Source organism: Rhinolophus ferrumequinum, chromosome 8 (genome assembly GCF_004115265.2).
Source record: "Rhinolophus ferrumequinum isolate MPI-CBG mRhiFer1 chromosome 8, mRhiFer1_v1.p, whole genome shotgun sequence".
In the NCBI taxonomy this organism is placed as follows: Eukaryota; Metazoa; Chordata; class Mammalia; order Chiroptera; family Rhinolophidae; genus Rhinolophus; species Rhinolophus ferrumequinum.
Window position 1 is genome coordinate 57,350,911 of NC_046291.1, and position 19,153 is coordinate 57,370,063.

General features: G+C 34.8%; 1 protein-coding gene across 3 annotated transcripts in view; it reads left to right on the top strand.

Moving 5' to 3' along the window:
* TTC21B (tetratricopeptide repeat domain 21B) overlaps nt 1-18,665 on the top strand; it is a 66,863-nt gene extending 48,198 nt beyond the window's left edge. For all 3 annotated transcript variants that reach the window (XM_033112551.1, XM_033112555.1, XM_033112556.1), the window contains 7 exons: nt 2,050-2,200; nt 2,399-2,560; nt 5,194-5,389; nt 8,941-9,165; nt 12,767-12,887; nt 16,942-17,009; nt 18,240-18,665. In XM_033112551.1, coding sequence (XP_032968442.1) covers nt 2,050-2,200; nt 2,399-2,560; nt 5,194-5,389; nt 8,941-9,165; nt 12,767-12,887; nt 16,942-17,009; nt 18,240-18,317 — 1,001 coding nt within the window. In that variant the 3' untranslated portion in view covers nt 18,318-18,665. The remainder of the gene's footprint in view (nt 1-2,049; nt 2,201-2,398; nt 2,561-5,193; nt 5,390-8,940; nt 9,166-12,766; nt 12,888-16,941; nt 17,010-18,239) is intronic.
* The last annotated feature ends 488 nt before the right edge of the window (nt 18,666-19,153 follow it).

Below are 19,153 nucleotides of genomic sequence, written 5' to 3' on the forward strand. Positions count from 1 at the left end.
ACCTTAATACCTTCACCTCAGGATGATGCCACGTGCAGTCAGAGTTGCCTGATTAGGGCAGCGTGGACTCAGAGGTGACTATACATCAAGTGGCGTAACTCAAAAAAACAGATGTACTCTACATGTGGTATTTACTAATGCTTTTTAAAAAAAGAAAAAAGTTTGAATTTAGAGAAGAACACTTTCTACTTAACCCTAAAATACCTCTAGTTAGGGCAAAGATTGAAAGGAAAAAGTCCTATTTGTTTTTATGGTATTGTTAACATTTTAATTTCTTATTATTTTTATTATCTATTTAACTTTCCACCCACCTTTGGACTGCTTCAGGCCATGTTTTTGTTTCTTGCCCTGTCTCTTCCAGCTTTTACTCAGGTGTGATTTAAGAGTGCTGTTAATTATTTTACTATCTTCTTCTTCTATTCACTCTGAGTCCAAAATATGGGCCTGTCTCCCTACTTCTGTTGCCCAAACCTTACTCTTACTTTCTTCAGGCCTAAGTAAATTTTTTCCAGCCATTTTTGTCTTGTGTTCTAGATTCTGTTTTGTCCCCTTTCTCCTTCTCTGAACTATCATTTAAGGTGGTATATATAATATTTCATTCTGTCTACCTTAAGCTGTTCCCATATTGTAGCATGTCGCTCTGAGTAAATGATCCAACCAGGTTTCTTTAAAAAATAGACCTCTCCCCCGTGAATATTTTTAAGTCATTGATGACAATATTGTCCTCACATGTAAGATTTGAAGAATCCCTCATCTGACATGTGAATTTTATCTCACTTGGCACATAAATAGATACTAGTAAAATTGGCTTAGTAGACTGGCTGCTTTGAACTGTTTGTAAACAAATATAAAATGAATTATTTGTTAATTCAGTATAAGGACCTTGCACTCCAAAAATACCAAATAATACACAACCACACCTTCTTGCCTTGGAGTCCTGGGCTAAATGAAACTTGAGAGCCCAAGTACCTAAAACACACAACTATAGAGAAATAAAATTTGATCCATTAATATAATAGACTATTTGTAGCCATTAAAATCATGTTTTTGAAGACCATTTAATGACTGTTGGGAAATATTTTCTGTATAATATTGAATCAACATCAAAACCCCAAGTTTGACCTCAATTTTGTATATATGTAAGTTAAAAAAAAATATTTGCTTATATTTAAATATTTATAGATTGATTTCACTCACAAATATGTGAAAAGAAAATAACCAAAATGTGATAATCTCTAGCTGGTGGGAATATGACTGTTTTTTTCCTTCTTTATACTTTTCTGTATTTCTTCAAATTGTCTAAAGTATACACGTGTTATTTTTACAATCTTATATAATATTTATTAAATTAGTCTCAAAGGTTAGTATTTTAGTGATGAGAAAGAACTAGATAGAATTGGGAGTAGAAGGCTTTCGAGGAGGCTACCAGGAAATGTATTATACCTGAAACCAAAGAACTAAATTAATTATTTTTCCTTAGAAGAAGGTAAAATAGGATTAAAATGCTGGGACTAATATTATAAGGTTATAGTATGGTAAGCTGGTGTCTACTATGTTAGGTCCATACCCTTATTAAGGAAAGGCTGGAGGAAGATTTCTAATTGCCCACCCCAAACATTATCATCAGAATGTCCTGTTCTCACCCCCTTATTTGCTGCAGCAAGTGGAAAAGGAGGTCTCAGAGATAGACTTGCCCTGTGCAATCAAATTAATCCTCTTGAGCTGTGTAGCTAGAGTTTAGGTTTACACAGCTGTTTCTAGAAAATTTTGGTCTGAGGAATGATCAAAAAGTAAGTTATAGCAAATGTACATTTTTACTTATTTGCCTGTATAGAACCTCTCACTGTGATCAGACCAACCCAACCTTTATCATCTGATAGATTATCTAATTGTCCACAGTCTCTTTAGAGAGTTATAACTCATAAGGCATTCCTTTGCTTACATGTAAATTGTATTTCATTTGAAGTAAACTGTACTTCAGTGAGGTAGGATTATAACCATCAAAAGATATAAAATGTTGTTTATATCTGAAATATTCTTTGTTTGTAGATAATTATATGACATTATCTCGTTTAATTGATTTCCTAAGAAGATGTGGAAAACTTGAGGATGTTCCAAGATTTTTCTTAATGGCTGAGAAACGTAATTCCAGAGCAAAATTGGAGCCAGGATATCAATACTGTAAAGGACTATATCTTTGGTAAATCTGTTGGCAAATACTCCTACATACTAGCTTTTTTTTCCCCCATTGTGGATAAAGTAGAATAAGCTTTTCTTTGTTTTAAGAAGCACCTACATTTTAAAATATGTTAATAGTTTTATTACCACATAGATTATAAACAAAATTTGTAGTCAGTGATTGAAATAAATGATTTTATTTTTTTAAACATCTAACAAGGTATACTGGAGAACCAAATGATGCCCTTCGACATTTTAATAAAGCTCGGAAAGATAGTGACTGGGGCCAAAATGCCCTTTATAATATGATAGAAATCTGTTTGAATCCAGATAATGAAACTGTTGGAGGTGAAGTATTTGAAAATCTTGATGGAGTCCTGGGGTGAGTAGTATTTGACAAATTTTCTTGTAAAAAACAAAGAAAAACCAAAAACAAACAAACACTTGTTGATAAGCAAGGATACCCTATAGAGAAGACCTTATAGAAGAGAATTAAATTCTAGGATAGCACTAGGGAAAGGTCAGATGAAAAAAAATCACAGCTACAATGAATGTTCTTTAAAATAAACATGAAACACTTTTAGGAGATTTCCTACATCAGGATAAACATATTATGAAGACACTCTCCTAAGTAGAAAATAGGGGAGAAAATAGGATGCATTATAGAATTTGATTCCTTTGGCAAAAAATTGTTCACAGAATAATAGTAACTCCTTAACTAATGTTAGTTATATTCCATACCCTGTGCTGTGTACCTTGCATGCATCATCTTATTTACTCCCTGCACCAGTATTGTGAAATAAACTCAGAGTTAACTTGTCTAATGTGATAGAGTTAGTAAATGGTGGGGGCAAGATTTGGGCTGCATTCTACCTGACTTGAAAGCTCCAGTTGTTAGGCACAGTGGTTATGTTTCTAGCAGCCTCTGTTTGTTGCTTGCCCTCTCCTCAAATTGGACAAGGAATGGTGGGGGCTGTATAAGGATGCAAATGTGTAAGGCGCAGGGGTAGTTTCTGCCTTCTTGAGCATGTAATTTACCTAGGAGGCAAGACAGTATCTGAGATCATTCACCCTCCGACAAAACAGAAATAGGTTAAATGGATATTAAGTGTTGCGGGATTTGTAGAAATTATAGTAGCAGTGCAGAGTAGTCAGGGGAAGATGTACAGAGGAATGGGAGTAAATTAGAACCGGATTGCTGAGAGGTTCAATGGCAGATTATAGAGACCACTGAAAGTTTCAGAGCAGGGAGAGATGTTTATTTTATGTTTATCTTAGAAAAATTAAGGTAACATAGTGTTATGTGACTATAGGGTATCCCTGTGGAATTATTCAGCAAATTGAAAATACAAAACTAGAACTCAGAAAGGAGGTCACAGCTGGAGATTTCAGATTTGGTCAGGTGGATAGTTGGGACCCCATGAATAGCCCCTTTGCAGGTAGGAGATAGTAGCAGAAGTCTGAGAACTAAATTTGGGGCATGCTGATATTTAAGGGGACTGGCAGAGGAAGGGAGGTCAGCAAAGGTCAATCAGTGTGGTGAAGAGAGAACTAAAAATTAGTGATGTTTTAGAAGTGGAAGGAGGGGAACTGTGAAGAAGGTAGCCAATGGTGTGAAATGTTTTAAAGACGATAAAGGCCGAAGGCCTGAGAAAGAGACCAATGACTTTTGTGACTGGGCTCTGAGAATTTATTTTCTTTTCAGTAGTTTGTTTGTGTGTGTGTATGTGTATGTGTATATATATATATATATATATATATATATATATATATATATGCCTCCCCACATGTACAGAGGGTGCCAAAAAATATATACACATTTTAAGAAAGGAAAAAACTGTATTAAAATTATAATACTTAATATATACCAATAACAAAAGATGAATACAGGTTACAGTTGACTTCTGCAATTACAAGAGGTACTCAAAGTGGTTACCATCAGCGTGCAGACACTTCTGATTATGGCGAACTACTGCTTGAGTGACATTGACCAAAGTGTCCACCTGTATACATATTTTTGTCACCCCTGGTATATACCGTGTTTCCCTGAAAATAAGACCTAGCCAGACAATCAGCTCTAATGCATCTTTTGGAGCAAAAATCAATATGAGACCCGGTCTTATTTTACTATAATATATGACTGGATATTATATAATATAATATAATATAAATATAATGTAATATGATAAATATAATACTGGATCTTACATTAATTTTGGCTCTAAAAGACGCATTCAAACTGATTGTCTGGCTAGGTCTTATTTTCAAGGAAACACGGTATATGCATGTGTGTATATATATCTGGGTGTGGGTATGTGTTTGAAAAAAATAAGAAAAATGCTAGTCCATATTTAAATTGTCATTGTATTTGAAATTGACAACCTTTTGACAAAATACATGATTTCTGAGCATCTGATAGGCAACTGGGTGAGGAAAGTAAAACAGACTTTATGTGTCTCACAAATAGATTTAAATCCAAAGTTTACCATTTGTTAGTTGTGTGACCTTTAGTAAATTAGTTCACCTGTTTGAGCCTTAGCTTTCTTATATAAAAAATGGATTCAAAATAGATAGAATGAAATAATCCAGTGCTTGGTATGTAGTAGATACTTCAACAAAGTTAGTTCCTCTTCGCTCCCTGTTTCTTTTCTTTCATTTTCTGAATAGGTACATGACTTGATAATTGCATTATTCTACTTATTCTGTCTGAATTCTAAGTTTATATTAGCTGAAATGAACACATTTACCACATGTAGATATTGTCCAGATTTTGTCTTCAGTCTAGAGTGAAGAAATGTTTAATGGTCTTTTATTGAAGCTATATTAATTTTGTCTTAAAAAATGCATTATAACTCCACTTTACTTTGTATTAGAAGAGAATGAGTGACTTTCTTCCAAAGGATTACTTTTAAATTGGTGACAAAGAAACCTGTGTACCCTAAAGCTCATTCTAATCTCAGTGAATTTTACTTTATGAATAATAGAAATAAGAGATTTATTTTTAACTGTATACAGTAATTCAACTGAGAAGCAAGAGTCTGTGCAATTAGCAGTGAGAACGGCAGAAAAGCTCCTTAAAGAACTAAAACCTCAGACCGTTCAGGGTCACGTACAGCTTCGCGTAATGGAAAACTATTGCCTAATGGCTACTAAACAGAAATCTAATGTTGAGCAAGCATTGAATACCTTCACTGAAATAGCAACATCTGAGGTTAGTAGATTTTCTTTCTCAACTTGCTATGCTATCTTTCTTTGGTAGTATAGAAATATGTGTTTTGATTAGTTGTTTGTTTTCTGAACATAATTACTTACTATTATTAAAAATTAGATACATAGTTTGCCATGATTTTACTTTTGTTTCCAGAGAGACACTGTTACTGTTTTGATGTGTTATTGACATATTTGTCGCTATTAGAATGGTGAATTCTAGAGAAAGGGAATACTTCAAGAGGGCATAAATTGATACTCAAGGGAACGTCTATATCCTCTGGGAACGTCTATATCCCCTGGAGTTCTGTGTCGTAAATGTAGCCTAGGTTAACTTACTAAGGGAAAATAAAATAAACACCTGGCTGCCTTAATAGCTCACCTTTTCACTTACATGAATTTGAAATTTTTCCAGTTCTAAGACTAAGTGAGATCAATACTGACAACTTGTAATTCAGTTATGCAAATAATTGAAAAAGTTTAGCAACACTGGAATAACCCCCTGCAATATTATTATTATTATTATTATTATTATTATTATTATTATTATTATTTTTATTAGAAAGGCTTCTCTTCACCCCACTCAGTTCCACCTCCCTTCTCACTCTCTGGTGTTCTCTTTTTCTTTCCCTCATACCCTGCTGTATTTCTTGAATTATTTGATATTAAAGAAGGAATTCTAGACACCCACCCCATCAGCAGTTGGTAATAGCTAGTTCTAAGCATACTCGTTGGATTTCATGTTCTTCCACTCAAAAATGTAGGCACCAAAAACTCACTATTTTGTGTCTGTCAGAGGACTTTCAGACTTATGCAGTGTTTTTTTGTGGTTCATAGGTCATAGTGGTAGTGATAAACTACTCAAACCCCCCTCCTATTTTCCCTTCCCCCTGCCTCCCAGGACCCTGGAGGCATTTGGGGAAACCTAGGACTCCCATTGCCATTTAGGTACAAGTGTCCTATATGGTGTTTGCCACTTTTACCGTTATTACCACTGTGAGTCACTCTTAGAACAAAACAGCGAGGGAGCCTCAGCAGCAATAACATCCTGGATCCGAGCCTTCTGCTGACATTGAAGTAAAGTTCTCAGGAGTTGTGCTCAGCAGAATTGGCTGTGTGGCAGCAGATGGATGACAGTGGCTGACTGAACAGAGACCAGAAATATGGCTGTTATATAAGTCCAAGAAAATCTGTAAGAACCTGACGAAGCACCATTTCAAGGAAGGTGTAGCTACTGAATGTTGTGAAGTAGCATTCTATAATGTAACAAGAGCGTTTAAACTGTGAGGTTTGAGAAAAAACGCCCAAAGCGGTGAGTGACATGCAGCTATTTCCTAGAAAGAGACTAAGTCAATTTTCGGGTTGGTGTGACTGCATTATTTTTTATCATTCTACCTATGTGATTAGTAACATACTATCCTCAACTCTATTTAATCCAAAGACTGATGTGTGAACTGAAGTTTCATTAACAAGAAATGTATCTTGCATTGTTTTCTTTTAACTCATAGGCTGCATTTATTAAATATAATGAATACTCATTAAGTAACCAGTGGGTGCTAAGCACAGTGGGAAGCACAAAGATAAACCAAGTATAGCCCTTTTCTTGAATTGCTCATCACCTAGAGAAGATGAGAAAGCTTACGGACTGTGGTAGGAAACAAAATCTATGACATTCTGTCCTAGAGTTACAAATTAAAGTGCTGTGGGAAACAGTCTTAAGGAGAGTTGAGAGACCTGTTTGTGGAGAAGATATGGTTTAAGAAGAACCAGGATAAATTTCATTTTCACAGGCAGAGATAGAGAAACTGCATTCTAGGGGAAGTGGAGAAGAGGAACAAAGGCAGGGAGGCAGGGAAGCATAGGGTATATTCCTGGCACTATGCAGCATTCAGATAGATTGAAAAAGAGGGATGTGACAGGAAGTCATGGGAGGAAATAGTGGAAAATACATTAAACCCAAGCAAAGCGTTCTCACTTGCTTTCATCCCATTACCTTGAACCATAAAAGTATGTTATTTGTAATACAGCTATATTGTCCTTTGTGATCTAAAGTTGTTGCAGCTTAGAGTGGCTGAACATGAGAGAGAAGCTGGCTGAATGCTTTAGGATGTCTGTACCATAAAAGACATCGTACGTCTAATGCAGGGGTTAGCGCTCAGGTTTGTAGTTTTAGAAACTATTCTTCAGTTCACTCAGGAGTGGTCAGTCTGTGAGGAATTGATTTCATTCTAATCAAACTCAAGGTGTATGGTTTTAAAATCAGAGAGCTTATTTTTAAATGTGTAGTATGGGATATTTTTAATATGTGAACAGGTCTGGACATTTTTACAGGACCCTTCTCTTCATGGGCTGGCCTAGGACCTGGCTGACAAATACTTCACGGACATCTGTTTACTTTCCTCCCTAGCCCTCCTGGGGGTGGGGTGGGGCTCAGTAAATGATAATATCCCACACATGTCTTCAGAATTTACTACCAGTTGGTTGGATCTGGCACTCAAATATAACCCATTTTGCCATTCCTTGAGGAGAAAAAAAATTACGCATTGGAAGTTTTTTCATAGATATAAAATTAGATCCAGGAAAATTGTGTATTCCTAAAAGCTGTTTTCATCAAGCTGTAATGAATTGCCCTTTTCTAATCCAGAGTTATTTCTGACTTCCATCCATGATCAGTGTTGGACATTGAACGTTTTACTACTCTACTATCCTTTTGTTCCTTATTAGTTACTCAAACTCGCTATCTTATAGTGCAACTTTATTATAGTCGTGATACTATAATTCTAAATCAGTTTCTTATTGTTTATTTATACTTTAAACTGAAGCCTTCCTCTTCATAAAAGCAACACAAGCCCTCTTCTGAAATTTAAGAGCTACTCTAGCTTTATCAGGGACATACACATTATTGCTTAGGTAAGTTGGTTTTCTGGAGAGATCGCTAATGGCCTCCATTTTATACTGATTTTTATTGGTTTTAGAGAGTGACATTTTCTGACTCTGAACTCTGTGTAAAAGAACGTGTTTTATAGACACTATCAAGAAGCTTCAGACTCCAAATCTAAAAGCATATTTTAAGACATGAGTTTATTTCATATAATTTCCAAGTGATTAATTAATTGCATACCTTATTTATAATACTTCTTTGTTCAAACTTTACTGGGAGAAAAGGTTTTTGAATAAAATGAAAATTAAAAGAGAGGAAAAGGGCAATAGAGTCCATGTGGATAAGATAAACCATTGCAAGTAAATCATTCTGTTACTTCTATTTTACAGATGAAGAAACAAAGGACTCAAAATGCTAAATTTGAAACACAAATGTTCAATTAGGATTACACTGACCACACAGTACCTCACCAGGTGTCTTCATGGCAGTTTGAGTTTACTGGATGTGTTAAATAGTGAGCATGTCACAGTTACCTGTGTGGAGCCAGAAATAGAATCCACTGGCCGGTTCTCACATTATGTAGCACTTGCTGCTTTCCATGTGTTTTCCTTTTAAACATAGGACATTCATTTATATTGGTGTATCTGGGTGTCTAAAGTTCTGTTTTCTTACAGAAGGATCATATTCCAGCACTTTTGGGAATGGCAACTGCTTATATGATCTTGAAACAGACTCCAAGAGCCAGAAACCAGCTGAAGCGGATTGCAAAAATGAATTGGAATCCTATTGATGCTGAGGACTTCGAAAGGAGTTGGCTGCTACTTGCTGATATTTATATTCAATCAGCAAAATACGACATGGCAGAAGAACTATTAAAACGATGCCTACGTCATAATAGGGTAGGTGATTGAAAAGTAAGAAATAACGGTTAACCTTTGTTGTATAAGCTTTCTTATTATAAAGTGGTGTTCCATGTCTAAGAATTCCTCTGTGTGTTTTGATAATTAAATGTTTATTCTTAACCACAATCAGGAAATAAACATTAATAATAAGAAAGAAGCTGTTTATCCTTAAAACTGAAAATTTGAAAAAAAATTATTTATGCAGTTTCCAGTTTCAGCTGTAGTATGCCCTACTTACATAAAGTGTTCTCAGAATGTCAAGTGTTTGCCTGTGATTACCAATCTCATCATAGGACTAATGAAAATTGCAAAAGAACATTAATTGCAAACGTCTGTCCTCCATTAAGAAATACTTGATGAATTCACTGCAACTGCATACCATTTCCACATTATTACTGTGTTTCCCCAAAAATAAGACCTAGCCAGACCATCAGCTCTAATGTGTCTTTTGGAGCAAAAATTAATATAAGGCCTGGTCTTATTTTACTATAATATAAAACCAGGTCTTATATAATACAATATAAGACTGGGTATAATATAATATCATATCATATCATATTATATAATACCAGGTCTTATATTAATTTTTGCTCCAAAAGACGCATTAGAGCTGATGGTCCGGCTAGGTCTTATTTTCGGTGAAACAGGGTAGAATCCACTGGCATAATATATTTTGTGGGGGAAAAGTCTTTTCAGCATTTAATTTGATTTGTTTAATAAAAAGTCCTTATCTTTAGGTGTAAATTGAAAGTCCTTAGAATTTAAGTCTCTTTACTAGCATTGTATTTTGGTGTTTAATCACAAAAAACGATGTCTTATTAAAACATTTTTTAAGTTAAGAATTAGTTACTATTTGTTGAGAAATAATTGTACTCAACTTAGAAACTTGGGGATATCGATCTTTATAGATTCATATCAGTTACTTCAGATCTTAATCATAGAAAATCGATGTTTTATTCTCTGAGCAAATTAAACTTCAAAATGGTTTATTTGTATTTTAAAGAGGTCATCAGATACTATTCGGTTACTTTATTAGGAACTTTAAAAACCTAAAACATCAAGTCATTTATCCATATATAGTTTATAGATCCAATTTTAAGTTAAACTGGCCTTGAAACACAGAGTACTTATTATTAGGCTTTGAAAAATCAAAGCTGCCAGTTGGCTGACCCTTCTATGCCACGTGTAGGATTAAGCAGGATGGCATGGGAAGTAAGGTTTCAATCCAGATAGAATTTCAGTTTGCCAGAATGTGGCAGTGAGACACAGCACGTTTGAACACGATGGCTACTTTAGAGGCGTGAGCCCTGCTGATTAGGCTTGTCCGTATTGTAAGCATAAGGTTCAGGAACTAGAGCTTAGAAACCTTGAATTATGTAATTAAAAAATGGAGATCATCCAGATCTGGGACAGGAAATGTACAAGATGACACTAGACCATCTTGTCATACCAGATGGCAAGGAAGCTATCTAAGATGATTTGAGTCATGTCAAGGACTCAGGAGCCAACTTGAAGACACTCCCACTAGCAAAAGTTGGGACACTTTAAATATCAGTAGAATAAGAGGTGCAATGAATTGAAACAACTAAATATGTTGAAATCCTTGAGTTTATAAAGATAAAAAAAAAAAACTTATTATCACTGAAATATGCTAATGAACTATTTCTAAACCTGGCAAGTGAAGGTAAAGAATTAAGCATTTATCCTGCCTTTTGTGTATGAACTAACTATACTACTGGGTAACAAAATAGTAGAAAAAGAGACATTTCTCATTATAGATGTTTTCCTGCTAATAAATCAAGAAAGTATGATAGAATATCATCATTTTTCAACTCTGATGAATTAATGAATGGGTATAACATCACAAAAAAAGAATCAGATATTATGTGCTTCCTGATAGAAAAACACATCATTATGACAGGGCTGGACTGAGGTGAAACAAATGAAACACTCCCTTTGGGTCTAAAATTTAAAGGGACACTTAAAATCCAGGTGGTGCCACCATAAAAAAGTACCATAAACTGGAGGTCTGAGATCAGGGTGCCAGCATGGATGGGATGTGGTGAGAGCCCTCTCCCAGGTTGCAGAAACTGACTTCTCATTGTATCCTCACGTGGTGGAAAGAGAGGGCACAAGGACCCTCCCTCATCTTTTATAAGGGCACTAGTCCCACTCATCAGAACTCCACCTTCATGACCTAATCACCTCCCAAAGACCTCACCTCCTAATACCAAAACATTGGAGGTTAGGATTTCTACATGAATTGGGGGCGTGGGGAACACAAACATTCTGTCAATTGTAGTAATCAGATAAATAATTCAATGCAATATTTTTTTAAAATATCAAAATATCAAAATGTTAAATAGGATCTGACAGTGCTGTGCTGCACTATATTGAAGCCTGAAGCAAAAGGGAAAATGTGAACCCCAATATCTGTGTTTATATGTATTTGTTAATGGATAATGGTTTTAATGAAAGTATTGATATATTTTCTTGCATTAAGGTCAAGAAAATAAAATTGTAATAACTGGGTATAAATAAAATATTCAAACTTAAAATAATGTGTTTTAATATAGCTACTTGTCAATTTTCAATGTTTTAAATTTAACATTCTAGAAAAAAATAGCCATTATAAAATACCTAAAAACATACACTGGTTTGCACATATTTTTCTTTTGCCGCAGGCTTCAAAGTGGCTTGGTGGGGCACTGTTCTATTAAGAATTTTTACCTCTTTCCCCCAAAACCAAAATCAAACCAAACCTCTAGGTCTAATTACAATTTCCAGGAAGTATCAGTGACATAGTAACATATGACATAAACACCACAAGAATGCACTCAACTCAGTCTGGGCTTTGAGAAACTCTGTAACAAACATTGTTGCTTCCGCTACATTTAATTACAAGAAAACAGAGAGGGTGATGGAGAGGAAACCTCTAAATCAAAAGAAAGTCGAGCAGTGTTTCAGCAAGTCACACTGCGTGGGCCTTATTTGGATCCTCATCCTAACAAACTAAAAAAAAAAAAAAATTCAGACTTGAAATTTGAATAGTTACTGGATATTTGATGGTGTCAAAGAGTTGTTACATTTAGGTATGACAAATTGTGGTTATGTTTGAAGAAAGTCCTTTTTAGAACAGCATACTAAAATATTTATGGATGAAATGATACAATATTTGAGTTTTTATCTGATAATACAGAAGCACAAGTGTGTGGGGTAGAGGTGAAACATTCTGAGTTCATTGTTGAAGATAGGGGTTCATAGGGCTCATTTCTGTATTTGTAATTTCTGTATTTGTCATTTCTGTATTTGTAAGTGTTACAATTATTTGTAATGAAAACTATACATGTATATGTATAAAATACAAATGTCCTTGCCTCTCACCCAAAATTCCTGATTCTGTGGGTTTGGTGTGGGGGATTTGGCATCATAATCTTTTATTAAGTCCCTTAGATGATTTGATTCCATAGCCAAAGCTGAAAACCATTTTCTTATGTGCCATTCAAATGAGTTAATATGGTTGACCTCTATAGTCATAAGCGCCCCGTAAAATCTTAGTGGTATCGAGTTTAATCTACTTATACATCTTCCTTTTCAGTCTTGCTGCAAAGCTTATGAATATATGGGGTACATTATGGAAAAAGAACAAGCGTATACAGATGCTGCCTTAAACTATGAGATGGCATGGAAACATGGCAATCAGACAAATCCAGCTGTAGGTGAGCTTAACAAATTAGACCCTAAGTTTTCACAGGAAACTTGGGTTTTATTTGTAAATCTTCATTGAAATGCATTTGACTTTCTTTTCAAGAACAAAATACACATTAAGAGCCAACTTCCTTTGTCAGTACTTCCAAAAAATAAATTTTGTATTCATAATAGATTATCAGCTACTAATACTGGGGGGTGCCAAAAAAATTTATACAAATTTATGTATTCATCTTTTCTTATCGGTATATATTGAGTATTACAATTTTACTACAGTTTTTTTCCTTTCTTAAAATGTGTATACATTTTTTTGGAACCCTCTGTAGTTATTAAGTATAATTTCCCGAGATTCAAATTTGTCCCCAAGTCACCTTAGAGTACATCTAATCTAATTCTGCCCTTTTCTCTCCCTTCACCCTCTGCTATTTCTATAAGGGTAATCCTGTGGGGAAAAGTGTTCCATTGTCAAGGAAGTTAGGAAAACTGCATGAAATCAAGTTTTACAGGTTTCTATACTGCAGAAATTCTCAAAGCCTTTAAACTCTGATGTATATTATGATGGATATCACAGAGAGGACATGTTTCCTGCAGTAATTGGACCATGAAACATGGTGGGTTTTTTTTCCTCCTGAGCCTCTAGAAACATCATCTTATCCCAGTGGTAGACTATTAGTTTGAGGACTGCTAGTCTCCAACTACCCTAACAGATGAGGGACATCTGGAATGTACGTAATGACTCCGTTTCCCCACATTGTAAGGGAGATCATCCCATGCTTCTCTTCCTTTATATGGAGCTGATATATGCTTCCTTGAAACTTCCAGGTCTTGTTTCCTGGAGCAACCCACAGAGTCCTTTTCCTCTTACACATAAGGGCCTCTAATTCCAAACTTCTTTCATGGCTCTCCTGAGGTTTCTCTTTAAAGCATCCTCACTTACCCGTCCATTCTTCTAGAACCTGCTTCTGAGTCTTTCACCCTCCTTGTTGCTGTCGCCTAGAAACTCTAAAATAGTGTTTCCCAGACTGTGCTTTGGAATACTTGGTGAGATATTAATAGTTATTAAAAGAGATAAAGAGAGACCGACAAAGAAAAAGAGAGAGAGAGGTGAGTCAGAGGAGATAATATTCCATGGCCAGTTAAGTTTGAAAAAGGGAATTTTATTTGTCCATGTCCCTCCCGACCTATTGTACCAGAAATGAACAAATATGATTTAAGAATTAATTGTATTTATAGTGAAGCTATTTTTTTAATTAGGCATTTAGTCATTGTTAATTCAACCTAAAGTGACATCTGTTTTTTTAGCAGCCATATCACAGTATGGATGCATTTAATTTACAGTCAGATAGGTCATTTTTAATGGCTATCAGTTCAGGACTTCCCTGACATTGTAATTTTTCTGGGGTCTGTTATTTTACTAGACTTGTATAGAGCAGAGAAACTAATATTTATTGATCATATTTTTCCTTCTCAGGAATTGTGCATTGTACAGAATAAAGTCAACTTATAAAATGAAAATTCCATAAAATCCTTAAAATATATGTAAATTTTGATGCTTTATTCCACAAAAGGAATACATTTAGAAGCTAAATTATTTGAATATTCTGGTTCTTGGAGCACTTCAGCAAATACTCTTTCTTTCATTGTGTCATCTTTGCATTTTATACATGATTTCATCAGTTCCTCTGTGTTCTTGAGCAAGCATTTCTCTGAAGTTCTCAATTAATTCTTTAGTTTCTTTCTTAACATTATCATCGCATCCAACACGCCTAGTCTGCCTGGCCATGTGAAGAATGCATTTCACTTTTTCACTTGTCAGGATGTCATTAATATGGTCGTGTTCTTTCTGTAGACTCAAGCTTGAATATTGTCACTATGAAAGGCACTCAGAAGTGAGATCCAATGAGGGAAGAATCCATTTGCGTTTCCTCCCTTCACACCCATTCTCAGGTTACAGGACAGTCACCAGGCTGATTACACTGATGTGTTTTTCTCTCTTTCTCTCTCTCTCTCTCTCTCTCCATTCCCCCCCCCCCCCCCGCCATTATATAAGGTTGAATTCTTAGAAGCTTGGCAGGCATAATGCAGCTGCAGTGCACATGTTTTGTCATTCTTAGCCGTTTATTTCCTCTCTAAATGTTTTTGAACAAGATAGCCTACCTATCAAGTTTCTTCCAGCATTAAAACTTGGTACTTCTAATGTAGTGTTGTCGCAGGGAAAAGAGGAAAAAAAAATTGCCAATATCTGTGTGCTACTCTAAAATTTTTAAAAGCATTTCACAGAAAGTACCTCATTTGATCTTTAAATTATACTAAAAAAAAGAAGAGTTATTATCCCCGTTTTTAGGTGAGGAAACTTGAAATTGACAGCTGAAGTGACTTCCCTAAGGTCTCAAAGCTAGTCGGGAAGCCAGAAGCCAAAACCTAAATCTAGTTGCATCCAATTAGTTTTTTTTTGACTCTAGTTGCCATGTAAAGTAGGTTTGGCATGACATCTTAAATTATTTTCCTTTTCAAATGTCACAAACTCTATTTATTAGTCCACTTTAGAATTTCTTTGTAAGGATATCAAGCTAGAATTTCTTTGTAAGGATATCAAGTTTGCCTCTCTGAAATTTACTGTTTTCATCTAAGACAGTCCTGGTTGTGTGTGTGTGTGTCAGATATCATGAATTTTAGATAATTCCATTTCTTACTTTTCACTACCATGTGACTACATTAGCTATGTATTCTTTTCAAACAGTTTTGTTTGAAATTCTAAAAATTTGTTTTGGTACTACCATGTTTCCCCGAAAATAAGACCTAGCCGGACCATCAGCTCTAATGCATCTTTTGGAGCAAAATTAATATAAGACCCAATATTATACCTATTATTTTATATTATATTATATTATATTATATTATATTATATTATACCCAGTCTTATATAAGACCCGGTCTTATTTTAATATAAGACCGGATCTTATATTAATTTTTGCTCCAAAAGACACATTAGAGCTGATGGTCCGGCTAGGTCTTATTTTCGGGGAAACACAGTATGATTAGAACACAAGATCAGCATTCAGATTTCCCTTCATATTTCTAAGTTTTAAAGTGAAATATTTAATTTATCAATTACATTATTTTACATCATGTTATACCATATATTATTTATAGCATACACAGTGCCACCATTATTTTTTTATCTTTCCCTTAGTTTACTTACTATTATAGCATTCTTACAGGAGAACAACAATCATTTAAGAATGTCTTAACACCTTTCTTCTAAATTGTCGCTATTTGAAATATGACATTTCAATATCAGTAATTGTGATAATTGTTAGTCATCACTGGTGTGAAATATCTGATGACTAGTCCACTCTCCCACCTGCTCTGCTTCTCACCATGTCCTCTAGGTCCGTATGGCTCCTATGTGTCCTTTACACATAGAGTTCCCTCCGCCTGAAAGTGTTCTTGCTTCCGCCCTCTTGACTTAGTCTATGCCTCATTCTTCAGATATCAAACGTTGCCTGATGCCCATCCCCTCCCCAATCAGGTTTCTTAATATAGCTCACTTGGCCTGTACCTTGATTTCATTGCATTTATCGCAGTTTTGAAATTATTCATTTACTTACATAATTACTTAAGTAATGTACTTTGTTTCCTAATAGAATGTAAACCTCATGACTGTAGGAACCAGTTTGCCTGATGCGTTAAGTGCTAACTAAATCTGTACTGTATAAATGATTAGTTGTGTTATCACTTACTGCCCTTGATGAGTTTTTACTGCAATCTGTAAGTTGCAAAACCACATTTGTGGTGTGGCAGTCTTCTAACCCAACAGTATATTCACTGTGGTCCTTTGTTCCTACTCCATTTTCTTTCCTACCTGTTATCCTTTCATGTCACTCCACCTTTTGTTACCTCGTCACTTCTGATGATGTGGTACCACATGCAAGTACCATAGTACTACCAGCCTCTGTTAAGAGTTCTCTAATAAGCAAGCAAATGAAGGAGGGGGCCAAAACAGGTAAACTAGCAATGTGCTTTACAGATAGTACTATAACATTATGCTTTTTGTCTTAACAGGATACAAACTGGCATTTAATTACTTAAAAGCAAAAAGATATGTGGATGCAATTGACATATGTCACCAGGTAACACTTAACTTTAGATTTCTTAAAATTTTCAGATGTAATTTCCCACTCTTAGTTAACCTCAAGATGTACATGTATAGAGATAGAGGATGTACGATTATTGTACTTAAGTGACTTACCAAATACGTCTGGGAGAGATGATCATTTTTCAAACTTTAGAAAATAATAAAGTTTACTTAAATCAAACATATGCCTTTAGTTACACCTTAAATAATAAAATCTTTGTGTCCATTTAAAGACAGAGGCCAGAGGAGATGCACGTTAAATAACAGATAGTCTTTAAATCAGAAGATACGTGAACATTGTTACAGATTCTCCAGATCATTGTTCTAAGAAGACATTCTTGTGAAGGTGTCTAAGTCTGGTTGTTAGGATTCAGATTTATACATTACACATAAAAGACCTGTCTGTAATTTAGAAGTCATTCAGTTACATTTGTGTAATTGATCCCCTACTAAATGATCCCCTACTAAAATGACAAATATTTAAGTTGCAGTTTTAGAATCTGCAGTTTCTTTATATATACATTGTCCTGTTGATATTCCATATAAAGCATTATATTAAACATTGTTAAGGGCTCTAAGCAAAGCTCCTTAGAAAAGAGCTGTGTAATACGCCTTATCTCAGATAGCTGTTTCAGCATCCTTATTGTAAATCCTTGGCCTCAGTCATTGCTATCGATTATTGAGTCTCTGTAAGCCAGTATTTCATATTAAAGTCAGTTTATACATTAGAACTATTTGTGAAGTTTTGGGTTTTTTTTAAATGACTATCTCCGCCCTCCTAGACTCAATCGTCCTGGAAATGTGTATGTTTCAAAATCACTGTACGTAAATCTGATGTATGCTCCTGGTTAAAAACAACTCTCTAAGGGTTTATTAAATATCATGCACAAATAGCTAAATTTATAAAAAATATTTTGAATCATTGATAATAGTTGTTTTCTGCAACTGACCTGTTAAGGAAGTAATTGTATATGTTGTATTTTCCACATGTAGTATTCATATTCTACTGTTTTCATCTAATTATTAGTAATATGAATGAGTCATCAAGTCACATCTCAGATGTCACTTTTAAAATTTGTGGTTATATTTGCAGTATTAATACAATGAAATCTCAACTGTACTGCTCATTTCTAGTACGTTTTGTCCTTCTCCAGTTCTCGATAATAATTACAAGTTCTTGTGCTGCTTGTTTTGATTTTTTGTTTTTGGCTTTTTGTTTTTGCAGGTTCTTGAAGCACATCCAAGTTATCCAAAAATAAGAAAGGATATACTTGATAAGGCCCGCACATCTTTAAGACCTTGAAGATTATTTTAATTTAGTTTGTTGGTTAAGTGGGAAATGAATCTGAGTTCTTCCAGCTCAGAATAGGTTTGAGCTAACTCTGTAACAGAAGCATACCTTTCTTTCTCCAGCAGAGGCCGCTGTTGTATGTAAAGAGAAGTGCTATGTCAAATGGATGTTTTCTGATGGAGGAGGTGAATGAGAGCTGGTGTATATGATTGACTCTCTTGATTAGATGAGATTTGGTGTCTCTGTGGTAAAGATTATAACCCATTTATATAAAGAATATTTTGTTAAAATCTAAGTAATTGAGTATCCTATATCTTTTCTAAGGAATATTGAGTTTACTGCAGGAAATACATTTAAAATACAATTGTTCTCTGATAAAAATTTTTGTAACATTGTTTATTGTTACAAAGGTTTGAATAAATTTCCTTGTAAATAATTTATTAAAAAGAAAATATGAATTTTAATAAAGATTTTAGAAATGTATGTTTTTTTTATTCCTCTTGGGAATTAAGAGACATGGTGCAAAATTAGTGTGAGCTTCCCATGTAGTCTGCAGTATTAATGGGTAGTATTGCAGAAAATGTGTGACATACCTAGAGAAATATTTTTGGAAAAACAAAAAAAGTGAGAGTTCTGCTTCCTTGTATTGAACTCCTACTTTCTGCTCTCACTGCTAATGTGATCTTAAGAAATAATCAGTACCTGAAATCAGTTTAAATAGGTAAAGCTTTATAGCAATATTTAACCTTGGCCCAAAAGCTAGGCCTTTTGGGTAATTTCAGACACTGGGACATCTGGTGGAGAAAGGTGACAAATACTTTTTGTCAGCAGGTCCTCACAAAGCACAC